The 15189-nt window shown below is 28.9% G+C and overlaps 1 protein-coding gene across 1 annotated transcript in view; it reads left to right on the forward strand.

The window, feature by feature from the left end:
• LOC108771006 (adenylate cyclase type 6) overlaps nt 1–15189 on the forward strand; it is a 146824-nt gene that overhangs the window by 70595 nt on the left and 61040 nt on the right. Inside the window, exons 5-6 of the mRNA XM_018522846.1 lie at nt 9896–10109; nt 11835–12190. Of these exons, the coding sequence (XP_018378348.1) occupies nt 9896–10109; nt 11835–12190 (570 nt within the window). The remainder of the gene's footprint in view (nt 1–9895; nt 10110–11834; nt 12191–15189) is intronic.

The raw sequence follows: 15189 nt of genomic DNA on the forward strand, positions 1-15189 counted from the left end.
TAGTGAGAGATCGATCCGCAAAGGAGAAAGTTAAGCAATCCGTCAGATGTCAGAGGCCCCGCTGTAGAAGAAAGTAAATCTCCTATTTTTCGGACCTGCTTCCGATAATAGTGATTTTGGCAATGTGTCAATGTGACAATAAGCATTTTTCACATTTTTTAACAATACAACTATTATGCAATTTCCGAAGTTTTATTTTAATCAATACTCATTATTCTATAATATGTGATATTAAAATTTGTGCGAAAAAACATATTCTCCGTTAATACAAGAAACAACATATTTCTCCATTGATATAAAATATCTTTTTCTATTAAAAAATGCATGGATAAAACAGTTTTTACAAAAAAGTGATTACAAACGAGTATATTTAAGAATAATAAAATGCATGCGCTTTTTATATTAATTATAGGTATATGCGGGCACAAATAATTTTGAGATACCAGCTATTTAAGTCGAATCCGATAATAGATTATGATAGCCTTTACATAAAAACAGTTAACAGAGTTTAACATGTATTTCATAATTTTTAATTTTTTAATACAATAATATTTAAATTAAAATTATCGGTACCTCATATAATCTAATATCAGGATACCTATTCGACTTGTATCAAATTTGTTAAGTACCTACCCGCATATTATTACATTCATGAGTAGAAAATTAGGTGTTCAAAAAGAAACTTTGAATTTTTCCCATAAAATAATAAATTTTAAATTTATCAAATAAAACATCACAATTTGCGCATGTATTTTATTAGGGAAATACGTAATTAACAACTTAAAAATTAATCTCGATGATTTTAATCAGATGACTCCCATCGTTGACGTATCTGAAAATTGTTTCTAAACAGAAACCAAAAATTAGAAAAATATATATACGTTCGTAACATTTTTAAGCGCAATTGAAAGATGCAACAAGAGCTCACTCTTTACTCGAATTTACTTTCTTTATAATTTTAATTATTACATCGTTACATTAATCCTTATATATCCATGGCATATATGTACATTTTTATTAACAAATTACATTGGTGTAAAGGTAATATTAATATTACTATAATTAACAGAAGAACATATAATAAGCAGAATAAATCTTTTTTCAGAATACAATAATTAATTTCGCAATTAAAAATATAAAACACGCGTGACAATTGTTATTAATTCATTGCCAAAACTACTGCTTTCAGAAACTGCTAGAGAAACCCAAGTTTAAATTCACCCTTACAACGGAATCTCCAATTTTCAACGATGCATCAAACTAAATGTCGCGGATAAAATCGATGAAAAATAATTCCTTACGATAAAAATAATTTTAATTCTATGCCAATACGAACGCATTCGCTAGTGACCACTTAACGTAAGGAACAACAATAAGACTCAAGGCTGAGGTAGCAGTCGCAACCAAAAACGTAAAAAAAAACACAATATTCGTAATGAATTTTTATAAATATTTATCGAAAAAAATTAATTTCTTAAATTTAATAAATTAGTTTTTCAACTGTTTTGCGATTTTTTTATTTGTAACTGATGATAATACCAAAATTTCTCAGAACTATATTTTCTCGAATATATTCACGATTCTTTAAAACATATGTAAAATTTCAGTGAAAAGTTAATATTCGATCATCGGCTTAGCACGAAATATCCTCAATTAAAGAATTTTTATTATCACAAAAAATGGCGATAATTTCGAACGCAAATTTAAATAATTTATTGAATTTAATAATTTTTTATGTAAAAAATTAAATTTTTCAAGAATATAAAATAAAATTTTAAGGGAAATATATATTAATTTAATAATGCTTTAATTTAAAAAATTTCGTATTATCATGCAAGTTTTTATTTTGTGTAATCCATACTACACGAACTAGATACATAATTTTATATAATTTTATACAATATCAATAATTTTTACGATATAGAATATAAATTTTACAAATAACTCCTAATCCTATCTTTTAAACTGTTATACATATGAATAAGTTTGCATAAATAATTTATAGAAATATTTTTATGAATGACACAATCGTTTCTTCCCACCCGTAATCTTCCTCATGCAGTACAGAAATTTATAGCAATATTGCTGTGACGTTGCAACATTGGATATTGCAATGCAATGTTTTAGAAACAATATTAAAATATATAATATGCAACATGATCTTCATAATATTGCAGCAATATTAAAAAAAAAATATGAAAGTGAATTATGATTTTGTATCTATTGTGAAATAAAAATGGTTTTCGGACGTGAGCCAGTATTATAAAAATTGTTTGTCGACTTGAGCTTGTGAGAAGAAATCGAAAAAAGGTTTGCCAACATACTTATTCATTTTCTATTTAAAATTCTTAAGAGAGAGAGAGAGAGAGAGAGAGAGAGAGAGAGAGAGAGAGAGAGAGATTATAAAATTAAGATTATTCCCCCTCATTGTCAAAAATTATATACCCTCTATAACCCTATCCGTATCCTTACTTATTTCTCATTTATCTGATTTTTATCTATCAGTGTTTTTACCTATCCGTATCTTTTTTATCTAATATACTTGTAATTATACGACTATGATTAACCGATATAAAAAAAGGATATACGAATTTAAGTTCAAATCGCGTTTGAAAGTTTTATTGAAGATATAATTTACGCGGATTTATAAGATTTTATTTACACGGAATTGGGATTTAATTTATGAGGCATCCTTCTGTCTCCAGTTACACATACAATGTGTGCATATGAGTACATTCTCGTATGCACAATAAATTAATTAACAAACTCAACCATGAAAAGACATTCAGAATTAAAATCTTAATCTATTTCATCCATTTTAAGGCAACAGATACATGGAATACTATGTACTTTTTTGTAATGCCTATATATTGTCAACTTGATGCATAAACAAGTATCTAAATATATAATTTATTCTTAATAAAATTACCACACATCTGTTACCTCAATAAAAAAGTTAATTCATTACTCACCGACCCGATGGGCAACAGCGAAGTTACATCTGCAACGACGCTACGATGAGTCTGTAACAAACAAATTTAAAGCCCACATTAAAACAGAGCACAAAAACAATCAATATTTCAAAAGATAATTAAACGCATTTTCTCGAAAACAATCATGTAATTTTCAAATTATGATGTAATTCTCTTAAATATCAAATCTTATTATTTATCAACATTTAATTGTAGACATTTATGAAAATAATTATAAATTTTCTGAAATATCTTAACAAGAAAACGTTTTTATTAAATTTTTAATTACTTTGTTTTTCCATTCATTATTTACCATATTTTCAAATCATTATAAAATAATAATTAAAATGAATAATTAAAATAATTAAATCTCAAAAATAACAGGAAAAAAATTAATTTTATACAAATAAAGAAGTGATACTCACCCCAAGGTTGCTCCGCCGATATCCGATGCCTCTCCCAGACCTCCTCATCCTTTCAGAATTGGGTTGTCATCCTCTCGCACAGGACGCTCGCGAAAAACACTCGCGGATAATATACTATAATCGCGCGCGGACTAATTATTATAATAAGTCTTTCGCGTGACATTGCGGTATTTCACGATTATAAAACCCATAATAGGACTTCCAGTTCTGTCGGTGGAATCAGTATCTCGAGTCGACGATTATATGCAAGACATGATAAGTGAACAAGGGTTAAGTCTCACGTAAAAAAATAAGAAATCGATCGTATTAAGTCCGTTACTTCTGCTTCATGCTTAAATCATACTTAAAATCTAACCATAGTTCAAATGAGACTCAAATAGGGCTGTATCACGAACGATATCGAATAATCACTGATATCAGCCCTAAATATGCTAGCAATCAGTGAATGAAATGTGAGATCTCTAACCTAGCTAATCTTGCTTTGTGTATAAATTCACTATACATATATGGTACTGGAAGATTGGAACTAAAGCCAAAATATCGGTATTTTAATTATGTAATGCTCAAACTTTCTTTCCTTTTTAGTTAAATTTTACAGATTCAAATTTAGAAAGTATACTGATTCCGCTGTCTCGAACTAGGATTCCATCGAATGGGAATTACAAAAAGTCCATTATAGTCCGATAATTTAAACGGCACTCCCGAAACAAACGCGCGGCGCGACAAACCGGCTACGGTTCGTTTATTTTCAATTAAATCGGCGACGAGGGTACGTTAGCTTCCCCTTCGTTATACAAATATTATCTTATATTTTTTCTTTCGACTATCTGCAAAGTTTTGCACGTGTCTGCTAAAAACTGTTATAATGTCTAATAAATTACAGTTAAGCTATAATCAACATTACATACACAATAAAGATACGTAAATTGTAATGTGACCTATAATTAATACTTTTATTTTCACTATTTATTTATAAATACTATGGCTATCTTTCTTAATATCATGGCCAACTTTTCCCTAAAAATCAGATAAGATGGCCAATGCATACTTTATAATATTTTGATAAAGTTAAAGTTCTGTTAAGTATTGTCTCTTTAATTTCGATAGTATTTGTTACTTTAAGTTTTAGTGAAAGTAATATCCCAAATATTGTTAAAAAGTAACAAGAATAAACGTATGTATTTTGCATTTTAAAAAACTATGGCCATCATACCCGAGTTTACATTATATATTTCGTTAATATTGTATCTACTGATTACATTTCAAAAAATTATTTGAAATCGCATTAAAAATATATGTTGTCTAAAAATTTAATATTTTTTAATCGACATAAAACTCATCAAAACTCCAAGAAAATATTAAAAAATTCCATTTTGCTATAAAATATTTAATGGATCTCAACACACATCATATTGTTTTAATTTATATTAATTTATCAATTAATATAGATGAATAGACTATAAAATATAGTACTTTATAAAAACAGATTGACAATCCTTAGCATATTTTTGATAAGTAAATTATATATCACACAACTAAAATATTTTATGTTCTTTTTTTATTTATATCTATATTTCTATGTATATCAAAAGAATTTATTATATACATAACATGTATATAATGCTTTTTTACTTTTTCCCTGTATAAATAATTTGTATTGTAAATAAATATAATATACAAATATTTTATCCCAATTTTCGTTGTCAATGAACAATAAAATATCAAATAAAAGTTTTAAAAACATATCAACTTAATTTACTTTTACTTTTTTTTAAATATTCATTGATGTTATTACGTTAATCTAACATAATAAAATTCGAAAATTTAATCATATAATACAATTGTATAAAACAATATTTCTGATACTAAAAAATCGTTGTATTTTGGCGAGGTTATTCTATAAATTTAAAGTGACTATATATCGCGATGTATTTTTTGAGATATGTATAAATGAAAATAAAAAGATATGTATAAATATATAAATAATCTAATAATAGACAATATCAGTATGTTAATAAACTTTATTTTATAAGCTCTCCATGTGCACTGAGAAAAAAAGTTGCTGTTTCAAAAAAATATTAGTTGATTCAACTAAATGTAGCGGTCACGGACTGTCGAGCAAATATCTGTTAACTCAACTAAATATTTGTTAATTCAAACAAATAACATGTTTTAAATTACAAGATTTTGTTAATCTAAATATATAAATATTTGAACTAAATAATCATTACGAACTAAACGCATTTAGTCAAGTTAACAACTTTTTTTTCTCAGTGGTATTTTCAAGTATAATAATACAATAAATTGACAAATAATGAAAAATTAAACAATTTCCTTTATTCTATTCATTGTAAAGCATCGGATTTATGAGATATTATATCTATCCGTAATACTTTTTGTCGTAATTTGATACATACATGTATAAATCTATATCTATCTATCTGATGCATTACACACACAATGTCTATAACACAATTTTCAAAGATCCGTACTTCAAAATAAAAAGTAACATTTCACTCACCTCAAAGTTGATCACTTCATCGTCTCTTGATGTCTGTTCTAAAAGGCTGCTATTCATAAACCCTTTTTATTTCATGATCGGCTTAAATAATATCTTAAGATGCTAATACGACCCTCTGATTGGTTCGTGACATCTTAAGACTGTACTTAAAACGGTCTTGAATATAAGAACCGACTATGAATACCGCCCCATGTCTCCTCTTCCTCCTCAACCATGTCATTTTTCTCTCTTAGATTGTCAAAATACGTTGCTTTCACACAAGAATTTCATTAAATAATTTTTAGGTTCGCACACGAACTCAGAATAATCGTAAAGTTAACGATACTCTCGTATTATCTAAAACTTGTCATAATTGCGTTTTGGAAAAATACGAAAATTTGTGGAACACACATATTGCGCATCTACCCGCTCGAGTGTCGGAAGTAAAATGATAATGCACCGATCGCGCGTAAACAAAGCATCGCGCGCCTCACAAAAACAAAGATCAAGGCTATGTATCGAACGGTCTTACTACGTTATATTTAACGAATCTTTAAACTCTGAAAAGTCTATTTGTTATCTAGTTGTACTTTAAATATTTTTCGACGAATGGATTATTACCATACGCGGGTTTTCCTACCTTATTTCATAACTCATTACAATTCATCTATTTACATTACATATACCTTACATATCACGGAGAGAATTTTCTTTTAAAATTTACCCTGAAAATATGGTGATTGTGGTACAATACAATATTTTAACGATTTTTACCATGCACTTCAGTAAAATTGATCAAACTTATTTTATACTTTATTGTAGTTTTATTAATGAATGAGAGAGATTTATATTAAAATTCTTCGAAATACAATGTTGTCCCACGGCTGTCATATTTGCAGGATAAATTCTAAGAAAAAATTCTCTCCGTGTATATCTGATCCATTTTTTCTACGTCCATATTTTTTCTATATTCGATCTCAAAAAATTACGATAAATTAAAGTTTTAAGCGCGACACAAAATACTAATTCAAATTCAAGCGTCCTTAAAGACATAATTATGGCCCATTAACCCTAGCTATATATATATACACACTTTTTTCTACCCTTGATATATCTACATACTCTTTTTTTCTATACCCTTGATATACCTACACACTCTGCTCTCTGGGACCCCATTTATATTTATTACTGTAACTTATGTAAAAATTGACATTTTTTAATTAATTTTTTTTCAATCGATGGAAAATTGATTAAGGAACAAGTCCATAATGTATAAAAGTCGATAGAATTAAGGAATTTCGAAATATATAGGTTTAAAGAAAAAAAAAGTGCGAAAAAATCGATTTAGCAAATTTCTGGGGGATCCCAGTATGTAAGATTAAAAATTATAATAAAAATGGCAAATTTCTCGGGCAGAACAGCTGTTACAATTTCTTCGTTCTCCTATAAATGTCATTCCGTACATATTTTTTTATTTACGAAAGTGCATGGGATTGTAGACTTTGAACAAAAAATTAATTTTTTAAAGTTAAATGTCAATTTTTCATGTTATCGCTTATTTTTATAATTGTAAAACTTCATATCCCAAACTTAAGCCTTTAAATAAAAAAAATTTGTTTGGCATATATTGTTTTATTAAAATATAAACCTTAAACTTTATTTTCCATTTATAATTATTAGATTTCATTGATTTGTTCAAAAGTAACAAAGTTTTAAACATATCACTACCGTACTCACATTTGTGTTTATAATTTGCAAAAATAAAATATTTAAACAAATAGATTTGTTAAATTATGTACAAATCCTTCATTTAGAATAGTTAAGGAAGCTACATGAATTTTTTAATATTTTTTAAACCACATAATTCATTTAAAAAATACGCCAGACACAAATAGACTCCGTTTACACTAGACAGGTAATACAAAAACGTTTACACAATGAAGATTAATTCTGCTTGAGCACAGCGTTTTGCACAAGCTGAAAAGAGTTTATACCGTTACTTGAATCTTAATTCGATAAAAATACTAGGTATATACTTACCCAGATAACATAACTAATCCATTTGAAATGAACTAAGAAAGAATTAAAAATTATATACAAATATATTTATATGCGTGTACAAATGTATAAATATTTAATTTACGTAAAAACCGAAGTATGATTTAATTTTATACAAAATTAAGAAATAAAAAACGACTAGAAAACCTTTTGAATCTGAAAGAGCATAACTGATGACATAAAAATGAAATCTTTTGGGACTTTCAGAAATAATTTAGAACAGAAATGGAATGAAACAGGAATTCATTTTGTAAGTCGGAAATTAAAAAAGAATTCTTTTCGGATTTTTAGTATTATTTGGATATATATTTTTATGTGTGTAATAAATATAATATATATATTATTATGTTTCTGGATAATATGTTATTTATATATTATATTGTATATAACACAAAAAATATAAATTTATATATTTGTATATTATACACAATATAAATAATAGCTAATAACATTTATATATATTACGTGATAAATATATCACGCCAATAAGCATGAAATGCAATTAGTAAGACGAACAGGACAGTAATAATGCATTAGTGATTCGTACAAATTCGAATAAACGCCAATCAATTGAATAACGGCGTAATAATTAACTTTGGCAATGCATTTCGCGACATATTTTTCTATCGAGTGGTGCAATTCCGCGAAGTACAATAGATACATTTTACATAGTATATACCTGTGCATGTGTAATCGTCACACAACTATCTATGTATATAGTGCAGAGAACGTTTTATTTTAGTTGATATTCCAGTGACTAACTATTATATTAATTTAGCGCGACAGCCGCACTGCTTTCGTCAAATATTTATTCTGTATATCAGATTCCATACAATATTTTTTAATCTAAGATTTTTTTGTACAATATGTAACAGACTTTTTTTTATCAAAAACTTAATTGATCATTGTGTCCTTTTACATATTGTACAAAAAAAATCTTAGATTAAAAAATATTGTATGGAATCTGGTATACAGAATAAATATTTGACGAAAGCAGTGCGGCTGTCGCGCTAAATTAATATAATAGATAGTCTTATACGAGTATAAATATAATAGTTAGTTATATATTTTATAAAAAATAATATTTAAATTTAAAATCTATTAAAGTTATATTATAGAAAGATCTATTTGAAATTATAAACGGGATGTGCATTACTACAAAATGTCATAATCAATAATAAATTATTTTTAATAAATGATATCTTTAAAATTTCTATCTTTGTAAAAATATCTTATTTTATGAATTTAATATACACTTCTTCACCTGTATGGCACATATAGGGTAAATTCGGGTATGATGGCCATAGTTTTTTAAAATGCAAAAAACATCTACATTTATTCTTATTACTTTTTAACAATATTTGGAATATTACTTTCACTGAAGCTTAAAATAACAAATACTACCGAAATTAAAGAGAAAATACTTAACAGAACTTTAATTTTATCAAAATATTATAAAGTATGCATTGGCCATCTTATCTGATTTTTAGGGAAAAGATGGCCATGATAATAAGAAAGATAGCCATAGTATTTATAAATAAATAGTGAAAATAAAAGTATTAATTATAGGTCACTTTGCAATTTACATACTTTTATTGTGTATGTAATGTTGATTATGGCAGCTTAACTGTAATTTATTAGACATTATAACAGTTTTTAGCAGACACGTGCAGACAGTCGAAAGAAAAAATATTAGATAATATTTATAATATTGTTATTTTGAACAGTGTACTCATATGAACTACTGTAAATATTGATTATCTTCAAGAATGACTATAAAAATGCACTATTTATCAATTATTGGAGAAATTATGGCCTATGGCCATCTTTTCCGTAGGGCCATAATACCCTAGTTTACCCTATGAGATATAACGTTATCAGTTTACAGACGAATTGTTGATTAACACAATGTATGGCAAGTTTGTGCTCATATGTTTCAGGTGGAAATGCTGTACCAACGCTACTTCCTACGTATGAATCAAAGTAACATGACACATGTGCTCGGTCTACTGGTCGGTTTAGCGCTGGCACTGGGCCTATTACTTATCACGAAGTTAATGCTGACCGGTAACCAATCGCTCATCACACTCTTACAGAGACCTGAAAATCTTTCCCTCGCAATCACCCTAGTGACCTGCATCGTTATTTACGCCGGTAAGACTCAATCTCCACGAATTAATTTTTCACAATCAAAGTTTCTCATTTTAAAGTGATAGTTCCGAGATGCTAGAATTAAGTTTGCATTTGCTTCAAGATCTAAAAGTAACTTTGTACTAGTTTAAAGAATTTACTTAAAATATAATATTATTCCAGAATTAAAAAAAATTTTAATATTGCTTTTCTTTGTATCTTCGCGTTTTTCCGAATCAATTAAAAAATCTATTTTGAATATTATTTTCAATTTAATTAAAAATTCAATTTAAAAAATTGATTATTTTTGTTTATAATTAAACCAATTTATATGTACTGGGTGATTCGAAATTCACGAATTCGGAGTACAGGATATGATACTTTATACTAAAGCAAACAACTTTTTTCTTTAGCAAAATTGCGTCCGATAAATAATTTTTGCGCTTATTTGTTAACTTCAACCTGCTCTCCTGCAAAACCTATACTTATTGGACGCAATTTTGCTAAAGGAAAAAGTTGTTTTTTTTTGCTAAAACGAATAATTTTTTTGTTATATAAATCAGGAGACGCGGTAGTGTCTCCGGCCATGTTAAAAAAATTTAATTTTACTAAGATTACAATTATATCAAAGAATTCTATAAACTTTCGATAAACTTCTACGTTTCCTTTCATCGCATGAAAAATCAAATTCGAGTGCTCGGAATATCTGCGGAAAAAAAAAATCTAATCATCCAACGTTGGTATATCACGTCAGAAACTTATTTACAGAAAAATCTCGAGCTCTCATAAAATATGCAGTTTGAACATTACTGGAATTGCATCGAAATAGCTCCGTAGTCAAATGTCGCGAACGACGCTAAAAGACGTGCATTCTATGCTATCCTCTATGTATGTAGAGAATCCCTGTTTTCCCTGAGCCTCAATGTTTCACGAGGTCCCAGTATCAATAATGCATGAGAATCTTGTCTGCAAGTGCTGTTTCCTTTCGAAAACGTCAGAACACGCAATGAGACCCGCTTTTCGCATCGCAATAACTCGCAGAGCTCATTCCTTCGTACCTCCTTTTCGACCAGCACGAGCTTGACCAAATAATTCGTCGCATTAGTAACTTTAATCGAATTTTCTGAAGAAACTTACTTATGTAAAATGTTTAATGTAAGAACTTACTTATGTAGAATGTTTAATGTAAAAACTTGGAAAGCCTGTGATATAAATAATGAACCTTTCTCTCGATGTTCGCACGAAAGACAAAACAGTCTAGAAATCGTGAAAAAGCTGTTGAAATATCATCCACTTTAGTTTAAAATATACATCGAACACTCATGCCATTTCGTACTGGCTCTACATTTTTAAATGTGTTCATCGAACACTTCAAAACGTAAGAATCAATAATGAGCAACTTTCCTTTCGATAAACAAAGTATCTTTCAAGACCGTAATATAAATACACAACAAATAGAAAATAAAGACCTCAAAAAATCAAACTGGATATTTAATGCTTAAATAATTCGATGCGAATTTATAGACTCATGTTCAATCCTGCAAACTGCGCGTCGAATTTAGCTCTTGAAACGCAATTCTAACAGAACTAGAATAGTAATACCACAAATTAAATTAACTAGCAATTTAATAATATTGATGCATCTTAAAAAAATCTTAATGTTCGATGCTGATAGGCATGTTAAAACCTAAATAATTTTGCGATTTGCGAACAATATTACGTCAACCGGAATTCGAAATTTCCTTTCAGCTTTGGTAGCAGCTATTTCAAGACCGGGCATGAATGAGATATGGCTGGCGGGCGTTAGTGGTGCAGTGCTAGTCACCCTGCTGGCTTTACAAGTGACTCTGAGCATTCATTTGGCACGACTGCACGAAGTGGGTCGCGAGAATAACGGCGATACATCATTCTCCTCGAAATCGAAGGATCTTCGAACCGGAGGTCCTCTCGCTGCTGCCTTAATGGTCTGCTTCTTCATCTATATGGCCTACGCTCTTCTACCGATCAGACTCAGATACGCCTGCATCGCCGGGATTGTTTTCTCAGCCGCTCACCTCATCGGAGCCTTCCTTCTCTACCCGCACTATCCATCGATGATGGCACACGTGAGTCCAATCAGTAGTTAGCGAGCTTCGCTTATATTGGGTTAGGAAAAAAGTTCCTTTACAAGTTGGTAAAAAGACCTTTTCCCATCAATACCTTCGTTAAAAATGATCAAAATTTAAATTTAAAAAAAGAGTTTTAAAGTTTGAAATCTCTACTCTCGAACGGTTACTAATATTTTTTGAATTTATGTGAGTTTTGTAATTTTTACATATAAAAAACTACGAGCTGGAGAAATAAAAAATTTTCTTTTAACTTTGTAAGTCTGTATAGAGTGCCCAAAAAAAAACATTTGAGCAAATTTTCAACTATCGTAAAAGCTTGAAGCTTTCCCTATATAAAGCAACTTTTTTAAATGTTCATTCTAATTTTTTGTTCCTGATTTTTTGTTTCTAAATTATTCGCGGATTAAGTAAAAAGAAACATTCTGACTTTATTGCTCGTAACTCCGTTAAAAATCATCCTTAAAGCTAAAACGTATTTAGTTTTATTAAGTGATGTAATTGCCAATTTTTTAAAATAGAATATATGAGTTGCTAAAAAAGTCTTTTTATCATCTTGTAAATGGACTTTTTCTTAACCTAATATTTAAGATTCTTCGAGATCCTATCACATATTAAATTTGAAAAAGTACGTGTACATTACTTATACTAATTTTCTTAAATATGAATTGATTATATAATAAAATACAAATTTAATGAGTATGATACTTTCGTAAAAGTTTTTAATGCTTTGTAAGTAAAGTCATTTAAGTTCCTTAATTTAGGAAATGGTACTTTATCTCAATTCTTTCTTCTTAACTTAACGAAATTTAATAAATGGTACTTTTTATTAAATGTGCAATCAAAATTGGATTTTACATATTTAATTTTGGATTTAGTAATTAGATCGGCTCTAACATTCTAACCTTTTAATGATTTAAAAACGACCTTATGTTTCACATCATAATAATTTTGAACGAATTACGAGTATGTATTTATTTTCAATCGCAGAGAGAATCAATTCTGTAAAGTGTTCGATAATAAGTGCACTGGATAATCAGAGCGATATTTGATGTTAAAAAGTTTCCTGCTTTGTTGCGGCACGTGACAATTATAAGCCGCAGATTCGTGTTAATTAGCGATCGTACATTTACTACGTTTGGCAGCAATTAGCAAAAGTAGGTTACTGATGATATTAATTAATCAATGTTGTGAGAGGCTCATAATACATTGTACATTTCCGGTGTGTACTTCCGGTAGATCGCCACGTGCATCATGATTTGTATTTTCAGTTAAGATACTGTTTATTGTATTCCAATATATATTTATTATTTGAATCACATGTAATAATGTGTATATAACAATTATATCAAAAATGTTTTGATATTCTTTAAATAAAGTATTAGAATTAAATATAAATAAAACGGATGCATGTATCCGATAAATAGAAAAATTAGATTTTTCATGTTACGTAGAATATTCAAAGCTAATATAAATAATGTAAAAAACTAATTCTTTAATTAAAATTAAAAATCATTTAGAAAAAGATTCTCTTGTATTTATTGCATTTTATGTACGCAATATAAAAGGTATAATATTTAGGTTAGTAGGAAATTTAAAATAATAGACTAGCCTACCGTAATCTCTATTTTTATTTTGTTTGACATGATCATTATAATTTCTGCTGTGGCTAAATTTAAGATTAATCTTGATAAGATTAATCTACTCTTTGTAAAGTGCAGAAATTGGTCTATGAAATATTCCTTTAATGTCTAGGTATCGATACTTTGTGATTATCGGCGTTGAAAATGACAGTGGCAATAACAGTACGATTAATTTAGCAATACTGGTATTGTAATCAATACATATCGTTATGGAAATGGTTGGAAATTAGAGGTTCGTGAAGTGATATACCTGGCGACCATACACATATCTATTTATTAACGGTGCACAAAGTAGGCATTGAATGCCCGAAACGAGGTATATTGTTCGCAAATAGCTGGCGAACTGAATTGGAAATCTAATTAAAGCGAATCTCAATCTGTTTCGATCCTTGCCAGAGGATATTTTGACATGGCATTAATTTCTATTGTTGGATCGTAAACCTAAGTGTCCGCGAATGAGATTACATGATTTGCGTTTTCCCTTCAATTTTTTGGATCTTTTTATTCTCTCTCTCTCTCTCTCTCTCTCTCTCTCTCTCTCCCCCCCCTCTCTCTCTCTCTCTCTCTCTCTCTCTCTCTCTCCCCCCCCTCTCTCTCTCTCTCCCTCTCTCACCTAAAGGCAAAAAAAATAAACATCATGAAAAAAAATCGTTAAAAAAATCTATAATCAAACAAATTATTAAATCAGTTCTATATAAAACTATTCGGACGAGAGTTACAAATATAAAAGGTCAAACAAGAAATATTCCATGATTTTTCGAAGAGAGCCTTAATAAATCTTGATGAATTTATTTAATAACTTCAGTTATGATCAAAGAAACATAAAAACAAGAAATAAACTAAGCATTAAGATTGCAATCAGAAAACTAGCCTTATTCTTACGACTGCATTCGTTACAAATCTCATTAACTTACACTGTGATTAAAGAGCATTGGCTAGCTGCCTTGATAAAAGATAAGAAAATAAATCAATGCTACGCGGAAAAAGCTAAAGAGAACATCGTGCTAGATGTCGACCCTACTTGTTGTGAAGTCTCGTGGAAAGAATTTCGTCTTACTGCATCTCTGGACGTTCCCATCCATCAAGTTTCCCGCCTGGATTCCCTCTTGTCGCGCTCTATTTAAGTTTTATCACGTCAGAATTCCGCGTAATTACGAACGTATCGAGACTGCGTTTCGTCGCTTTCCGCCGTCATTGAAGAACCTAATCAATTTTTAAAGGGAACCATTTCCATGATCAATGTAAACACACGGAGAAAATTTTATATTAAGTTTTAATACAATTTTAAATTACACTTTACTATGTCTTGTATTTTCGATGGACTCTCACAACATGATTCCGACTTAACTTTTACTA

The sequence above is a fragment of the Trachymyrmex cornetzi genome, unplaced genomic scaffold (assembly GCF_001594075.2).
Source record: "Trachymyrmex cornetzi isolate Tcor2-1 unplaced genomic scaffold, Tcor1.1 scaffold138, whole genome shotgun sequence".
In the NCBI taxonomy this organism is placed as follows: Eukaryota; Metazoa; Arthropoda; class Insecta; order Hymenoptera; family Formicidae; genus Trachymyrmex; species Trachymyrmex cornetzi.